The 8,968-nt window shown below is 37.8% G+C and overlaps 1 protein-coding gene across 1 annotated transcript; it reads right to left on the bottom strand.

Moving 5' to 3' along the window:
- Positions 1 to 1,120: 1,120 nt before the first annotated feature.
- Positions 1,121 to 8,657, bottom strand: DISC1 (disrupted in schizophrenia 1; the record flags this gene model as incomplete). Its single annotated transcript, XM_010086867.1, has 3 exons — positions 1,121 to 1,356; positions 5,230 to 5,359; positions 8,507 to 8,657. Coding segments are annotated over 3 exons (517 nt in total), but the record flags the coding sequence as incomplete, so codon positions are not given.
- Between the last annotated feature and the right edge of the window lie 311 nt (positions 8,658 to 8,968).

Raw genomic sequence — 8,968 nt, 5'->3', positions numbered from 1 at the left:
CTGAAGCAAGAAGCATCTCTAATATTTATTTGGATTATGCCTAGTACGTACTTTCAGACTGTGAGAAATATGTTGTAATTACTTCATTACCAATCTGGGGAAAAAATTCCACCACTTAACAAGAAATAGTTTAAACTGATAATAAGTATTAAAAGTTGATGGACACATATGCTTTCTAGAGCTAGCTGTCATGGTTTGAAAACACTCAGCTAGCAGCAAAACACCACACAGCCCCTCACTTGCCCTCCCGCCTCCCAGGGACAAGGGAGAGAATTAAAGTGGTGAAGGGAAAAGAGACTCATGGGTTGAGATAAGAACAATTTAATAACTAAACTACAATAAAATTTAAAATAATAATGATAACAGTAATATATACAAATATACAAATGAGTGACACACAGTGATACTGCTCACCACCCGATGACCAAGGCTCAGCCCATTCCCAGATAATGATCCCAGAACAGGGCAAGTCCCAAAACTGCAACTTCAGAATGGAGATAACAGCCTAAGCGTCCAAGAGACCAAAAGAGTGAAACAACCCCAAGACAGGGGCAATCCAGAGAGAGAGTGCGCACAGAAGAGAGAAATTCTGGACAGCCTCATCTATATACTGGGCATGACATGCATGATATGGAATATATCATTGGCCAATTTGGGTCTCAATCCTAAACCTAAGGTCAAATCCCAGGCTAGCAATTGGGGCTGTGCTCCCTCACAGCTTCTCCTGCACCTGCAGACACTGACACAGCAGAGAGGCTGAAAAGTCCTGGCAGCAGCTATAAACATCAGTATGTTATCAGCCTTCTTCTCAACACAAATCCAAAACATCACCACACTAGCTACTGTGAAGAAAGTTAACCCTGTCCCAGCCAAAACCAGGACAGTGGCTATTTATAAAAATATATTAAGTGCAAGACCTTAAAATAACTACAAAGTCTCCCTTCCTGAGGAAGTATAGTAATATTAGAACTTCAACACCTCTTCGTAGAAAATTTTGAAGTGTCTGAATCCAGCTAATTAGCTGGCACAATTACAGAGAAAACAACTGAGAGCCAATTCAACAGTACACTGGGAAGATACAGGACTCTACAGTACCGAAAACATATTGAAATTTAAATACCTCTTTATTGTCCCTGGAAGATCCAGACTGAATGGAATTTGATAGGAGGATGCTAAAGTGTCATCCACAGCCTTGCTTATCTCCTGTAGTTCTCTCAAAGAAATGCAGCCAAGTGAAGTAGTCAGTTCACAGTCCTGTGACTGAATAAGCCTATCTTGTTCTTCAATTTCTCTTCTTAGTTGCTGATCTTTTGCTTCCAATATGGCCAGTCTTGCTCGGAGGTCTTCAGTTTCTTTCTGCATAGAACAAAAGCCTGAGTTTACTATGACCCCTGTTAAAGAAACCCCTCCACCCCCAGAAAAATGCAGTATAAGTCTCAGAAGTAGCATGAATTAAGGTTTCCCAACTTAGCACAACATTAAATGAGAAGCCATTCTTTTGTTGACACACAAAAATTCTTATACCAGTTGTATTTAGAAACTCCAGTGCTTCTGCAGTCTGAAACTCCCTACCTCCATTTCAACACCAAATTTCAGGTTCCTCTTCAAACCCCAACTGTCAGTCACCTTTCACCTTTAAAATACAATAGTATTTCCCAAGTTAAAAACATCCCAAAAAAGTCCGAAATGTCAGTTCAACCATAACAAAAGAATGTTGTTACAGACTGGCAGCTGAAGTGATCAACAATCTGTCCGTCCTCCTGCAGAATATCCCTGCAACGGTTCCGCTAGGCTTCCAATCCAACATCAGGCACAGGATGCAAGTCATGAATCACTGTCTGGCCAGTCCTTTTGATTATTAATATTTAATTTTAATTAAAAGCACAAAATCCCTCCCTTGACTTAAAATGACCACAGCTTCAACCTCAGTTGCACTCATCTTGCCAGAAGTTCAAACCCTGTGCATTGCAATACTGGTGTTTCTTGCAAGAGCATGTTCTACTTTTTCCTTGAAAACCCAAGAGATAGCTTGCACCCAAGGAAGGAGCACTCCATGAAGTCCGGGTTGCCGTTGACAAAAGTTATTTAATACACAGCCCTTGGCTCATGTGTCCCAGAATTTGAAAAGAAGCAAGTTCAAAAAAAAAAAAAAAAAAAAAAAGATAACTACTCGCTATCAAAGTAGTTGAATGCCATAGTGGATCATTTTATTCTCTTCATACATTTCTTACAGTCTCTGCAAAACTTGGCAAGCCATTTAAACTATTATCTCAACATACAGACACAGACTGAACGTTCACCATTTTCCATACAATCAAGAGGGTTTTCTGAAGTGCTATCTACAGAATCTCAACAGAAATCAAAGCTCATAATTCCATGCTCTGAACTATATTCCATCCAGCTAAAAGGAAAGTTTTTTAAAAACACCACACACTTTTCAGGTAAATAACTAGGCATTATAAAACTGACATTAGAAATGACCATATAGCTTTTTATGGTAATTCACTTTTTTATTCCCTGTCTGTAAAATGGCATCACTCAAAGCAATGTTACAGAGATAAAATTAAGTGGTTTTGAATCACTCAGGTGCCATGTTGATTAATGCTGTAAAAAGAGCCTATTCACAAATTAATAAATCTGCATCGAAAAGAGGGTCTGAGTGGCATACTGTAAAAGGGTTCTGGGGCCAAATACTGAGTAATGAAGATAAAATGGTATTCTGAATACCTGAACAAGCACTTTCTATCTTCAGCAATGTACGAGGCAGGGATCCAGGAAAAAAAGGCACGCTCATATAATTAAAGACTCTGATAAAACATACATACTATGCCCAGATAACTGACCTTGTCATTTTTTTTGCTTTTTGAGTGCTTCACTGTGAAACCTTAACCTTCTTTTAATGTTTTCAATGCAATTGAAGTGTAGTTCACTAGTGCTCATTTTATCAACATATTTTCAAGTTTGCTGCACTGCAACAAGCTCCCTGAGTATCACTTAAAACAAGACATAGTCCTTGCATGTTAGAAGGTTGACTGGCTCAAAAATTCTAACTTACATTAGTGCTGCATACTAGATTAATCAATTATCTTTCTCCTTTTTTGGTTTTAGATTTAGCAACAAGAGAACATCGGCCCATTTTTCAACCCATAGGCATCTGACAAGGACAGAAAGGTCAGGGAGGCCAAAAACATCAGTTTGGGTTTTTTCAGTCTCAAATCAGGCTTTTAGTGTGCACAAAGAACAACTCTGTCTCTGTGTTACTGGTTTGGGAACACTGCCAAAATCTTAATAGGCCTTACTTAATACAAAGACCTTCATATTCTCTGAAAATGTAGTAATTGCAATCACTGCAATAAGCAACCTACATGGGTACAGAAAGGAAGATGAACACAATTTGGTTTTACAAACACACTTTTAGCGCTGAAATTTTTTTACAACATAAATAGATACCAGCAGCACACAATCTGCATTCACACAGAGAAAGCTGTTCTGCTCGGGAATAATTCACAGGCATTCTTGGGAGAATGGAAACTCTAGTCAGTAAACTGGAATTCTCTTGCATTCTTTTCCAGAAATGCCAGGAAGCCTTTAATGTGCTCTTGGTCAGCCTCCAGGGACAGATAAAAAGGACTTAAAGTCTCAGCATGGAGCAGCAGATTATATTTGGCTCACTAACATAAGCTGGAGTTTTACTTTGTGGATTTGAGTTTAAACTGAGATTTCTAACACAACAGCTAATCACTACTGATTGTAAACCTCCAGGTTCACTTATGGGCTGGTAGTCTCCATGAAGTACAGATCGCAGTGAAAACATTGATATGTAAATTTTAGATCCTGTCACAGGCTCTCAAATCTCTGAAGACAAATACAAAACCAACAGGAGAGAGGGTAGAAGGAAAAGGAAAGTAAAGTAGGGCTAAGGGAAAAAAATAATTATTATTTCAGATCATGTGAGATTTTGGCCAGAAGCAATCAATAAGGGATGCTGGGAGCCACCAAAAGTCAGTGGTCAGCCTTCTCCAGAACCTCAAATTCATGATAATTGTGATCAAATGCTCATAAATAGCATACCTGTACAATGATATGGATAATTTTTCCCTAGCAAAACTACATAAGCATAAAGATTCACCCAGAGCAAGTATAAAAACATTAGCTGACATAGAGTCTTAAGTACAGCAGTTTTCAACTGAATAGTTTGAGGTGGCTGGATGTCTATATTATCAAAAACAGTTTTCCAGACACTGGTGACGTTGAACTACACTATGTTTCTTCTTATATGTTGACGAAATAAATCCAAACAATACTAAAAGGTGACGACTAGGAGAGAAAAGACATTTCTTTATCTAAGTAAGGTTTTGCAATGGCCATTTAAGATGCTCTTCTCCATTTCTTTCTGGTTTTTTACATATATTTATTTATTTGTATACAAACGCATAGATGATTACACTATTGGATTCACCAAAGGAGGAAAAGTATAAAAATAATGAGATTAAGACAAGACCACAAGAAAAGAAAGAAAACTAGACCTACTAACTCTCTAAGATGTCACACTGCTGAGTGTGATTGCCAAGGTTTAACAGGAGATGGAACAAAGACTTGTACTAAACAGTAAACTGAGATTTTTGAAGGACAGTGAAAAGAAAGAGCTAAGGTTTGCTTAAAAGGCTTGCAGACTTAAAATTGGACAGAAGCCATCTTAAAAACATTCCATTTGCCAAGTTACCACGTTGTGACATCACGTGTCAGTGTAGAGTTATTGTTGGCAAATGCCAGCTGCTCCATGATGATTCCTTCATCCTTATGAAATGCATCAATCATCCTTCAGGAATAAAAGCTGGTAAATCATATATTCATAGTCAATTCTAATCAGAAATGGATGAAAGATGTTTTCCTTCAAAACTTTTTGTCTTCAAATAAAAAACTTCTGAAGATCAGTGAAATATTAAAATGGCAAATTAGAACACAAAGAGTACACTGAAAAAGATGAGGAGAGTTAAAGCACACACATAAGCCACCCAGCCTTCCAGTTCTGCTTCTCCGTAATGAGCGTAACACAACTCCTGTGGCTGCCATACCCAATCACCTCTTACATTATCAACTGGACTACAGCCAAGGCTCTAATTGCTGCACAGAAGCAAAGTCACTATTACAATAAATTTATTTATTTCTGTGTGACAGCTTACAAGCACACAGCACTCGTTCTTATAGACAACTTCACAGTCCTGTTACCTGCAACCATTTCTTTTGTTGAAAAAGCTCGTTTCGTTTTGTGGCTGAAACATGCATCCTCTCCTGGTAAGCGGATGTCAAAAGTTTATGTTCATTTTCATGCCAAAGCCGGGTTTCTTCATGTCTAACCCTTAAAAAAAAAAAAAAAAAGATAAAACATAAAAATCAGAGTTATCACTTTGTATCGACATCTCAAAGATTAAATAGATCAGAACCTTCAGAGTTATGACACACTATCATCAGAATGATTACACCTTAAATGGATACAGTTAGAGAACAAGAGATTTTTTTTCTTGGCATATCTTCCTTTATTATCTCAAACATTTACACTGTTTTTACAACACGCTGAAGAAGGAAAAAAGAAAACTTGCATAGCTTCAGGCTTCCTCCAGCTTCTTCATATTTCAGAAATTTATCCATCACTGCCTTGAAAGAGACAAAACTATAGGATGTAATTTCTATCAATACAGAGAAAAATCTCTCTTAGACAGAAGTTTAGGAACTTGCCAAAGCCATTTTTGCAGCTTCTGTCAGCTTTTGAAGACTACATTAGAGATCATCTGGAGCGTTTGCTCCACGATGCCAAATTTAACTTCTCTCTTCCACAGTGAGTTCTTTCAAAATCGCAGTCAGTGGGATTCCTCACAGTGGTTGGTACAACCCTCAGCTGTAAATCTTTGCATGATTAGACCCCAAGGTAATCAGTGCTTTACATTAAGTGTCAAGTCTATAATCAGCCTCTCAGAATGCACCTGCAAACAATGCAAATCTATTTTGTCTTGCATGTTCCTGCATAAGGGCACGCGCACTTCCAAGGGCAATTGCATTTCTGTGTCCATCTCTGAAGACAAGTGTGTGCATTTCCACATAAAGGGTACAGAGGCATTTTGATATCTTGTGTAAAAAAAAAACAAAAAAAAAACCACTATCTCAAACAAAGAATGTTTCTGAAGCATGATTTCCCATCATAATCTTACAAAGCAAATACATCCATGCCACATACAAAACATGCATCCCAAGTCTGGTTTAAGCATGATTAATCACACAGTTATGATCTCCATGCACAGCTGTTTAACAAGTGCGTAGAACAAGAGGTTCCCCTCTCTTCTGCAGGACTGTCAAAAGACATGCATGCTTTATTCCCTCTCCGTGGGCTGAAGAATGTACTGAAAAGGCAAAATAAAACCTTGGCACTAAAATAAATGGCATTAATACTTAAACAAAATAGACACAATGGCAGCGTAACTGTATTTCTGTAATAACAAAATAGATCAAAAGAGACACCCCTATAATGGGATGCTAGGCCACCACTGTGATGTGCCTTACAATCATCAATAGCTGTGGCTCCACCCAACCACACTTCCCAGCAGCTCCGAAGCCTTCTTCCTTTAGTAAGAGCTGCATCCTTCTGAGAGCTGTATGCAACAGAAATTCCTGAGTGGCTGGTGAGAATTTAGAAAACATTCCATGATAAACATAGGTTATCCTCAGAACCTTCTTGGAAATCCCATATACACCTGCCTACTTGGTACTGAGGAAATAGAAACAAGAGCTCTGTGATCTCAACCCTCTGTGACTGCACACAAACGCAGCATTGTTCCTAAGCTAAACATAACTAAACGCAGCTCCTACCTCCTGCCACCAATATCCTGTGTCAATACTGAACGCACTCACCTAAAAACAACCATCTCTTAATCAAGTAAAACAAAACCAGGGCATGAATTTCAGTCTCATGTATTAAACAGAGAACTTTTTAAATGAGAAGTGTGGATGGCAGGTCATTTATTAGCAAAAAGATGAGACCGGCTTAACTACAGTATGTTTTCAAACCTGTACTACCTAAAAATGCTGTTGGAACAGAAAAATTTTAAACACCCCTATTGAAGACAAAGGGTACACTTGCTGCATCAACAAGACAGTCAGACCACAGACAAAGTGGTGCGGAAGGCTACAAGAATCAAGTGAGAAAAAGAGAGGGTGTCACAACAAAAACTCAAGCTCAAAGAAAGGAGCATGCACAAGACAGAAAAGTGAAGAGGATATTCATCTGACCCTGAAGAATGGCACTGCTCTCAGACCTGTGCGAAGAGAAGAGTCAAAGATATAAACGTCTGAAGAACAGGAACACTTTCAGAAACATATATATTATGTATTTATATGCATTTTATAAATAAAATATTATTTTTCCTATATAATGTATATATAAGCAGACTATGTATCTCAAGGATGCTTTAGTGACTCAATTGCTATCACACTGAAGACAACACCACCTCTAAAGCCAAAATCATTATTACAGATTGGTGCATAGAACAAACACATCTCAATGACAGAATATAGAATGTTGTATCCTAATCTTTAAGGAAGAGTAAAACAGCTTTTTAGGGCCTCAGTAAGCAGAAGGAAAGACTGCTGAGGGAGTGAAGTTCGTTTTAAACCTGCCTCATTACAAAATACCATAAATAGAGGCTAAAAATACCCTTAAAAGTCTCAAGTTTCACAACAAAATCCTGTACTGATTTTATTTAATTTTCCTGTATATCAAAAATTGCACCCAAATGTGTTGACTAGCAGACCACAGACTTTATATGTACAAGCTGCCAGAAAACAAAAGCTTTCTTTTATGCTACTGCATTTGAGAACAGCTTCCACTACCTATGAAGAATCCTCTTACTTCTAACAACTGTAACCAGTAGCACAGCTGAAGACAGACCTAGAAATAGAGACAACTTTTTCTTTCTAAGCTAACTACCTCCCTTGGGTCAGGCAACACATCTCACATTCCCCCAGTCTTTGAAGTTGCTATCCCTTCAAGAGAAGGCTGAGAATTTATTTTTGTGACTTTGTACAGTGCTGAGCACATTACTGACACCTAACAAATGATGCATAAAAGGAAGCTCACAAAGATCTACACATATCAAAAATCTGGTTTTACTTTATATTTAAATATCCCTTCATTGCCTGAAAAGGAACATCAGAATTAACTCCATGAGGAATCGTTACTCAAGCTGCCGTGTCAAGGATTCAATCCCATTCCCACTCAGTATCAGTGAGAAAAGTTCCTTTAATTCACCTGTTCATCATGATCAATGTTTTTCAGGGCAATCCTGAAAGAACTGTAGAAAGAAAAAAGAGAGGACAGGGCAGATTTTCATAAACAAGCTTCATATTGATATTTTAGAAAGTCCTTAAAACTCTTTATTAAAATTATTCATAAATGGTATGCAGTATTTTGAGAAAAACAGAAGCATCACTTAACACAATAAGGAATTAAACTTACCGATCATTGGCAGCCCAGTGGAATGCTGCTTGAACTTGGGTAACAAACTTATCCAAAAAACTGCTAATTAAAGGATGCCTTGAAGGAAGCTGAAATTTTAAAGATTTTTTCTCTTTCTCCAGTTCTTCCAGTTTCTGTCTAAGCTTATCAGCTAGAAATTAAATAAAAAAAGTTACTCAACAGTGGCAAAAAGGTGCCATTTTACCTGAAGAAGAAAAAAGGTTGACCAACAGAAAGTAAAATCCATCTCACAGACAGTTCTTCCATTTTTCATAAAATATGTCAGTCAGTTTTGCTCAAGGACGAATTACGAAGACTACAACAGAAAACATCAGACAACCAGGATGCTAAATTACTTTCTTCTATGAGAAGGACAAAACTGCAGGCTTCCCAGAACTTTCACAGAGTTTGAATTTGGTAAGGCTCCAAAGAATTGGCTCAAAGTTATCATCTGTGCTCCTT

Source organism: Pterocles gutturalis, unplaced genomic scaffold, assembly GCF_000699245.1.
Source record: "Pterocles gutturalis isolate BGI_N339 unplaced genomic scaffold, ASM69924v1 scaffold27526, whole genome shotgun sequence".
Classification (NCBI taxonomy): Eukaryota; Metazoa; Chordata; class Aves; order Pterocliformes; family Pteroclidae; genus Pterocles; species Pterocles gutturalis.
This window is presented reverse-complemented; position numbering and strand designations above follow the sequence as displayed.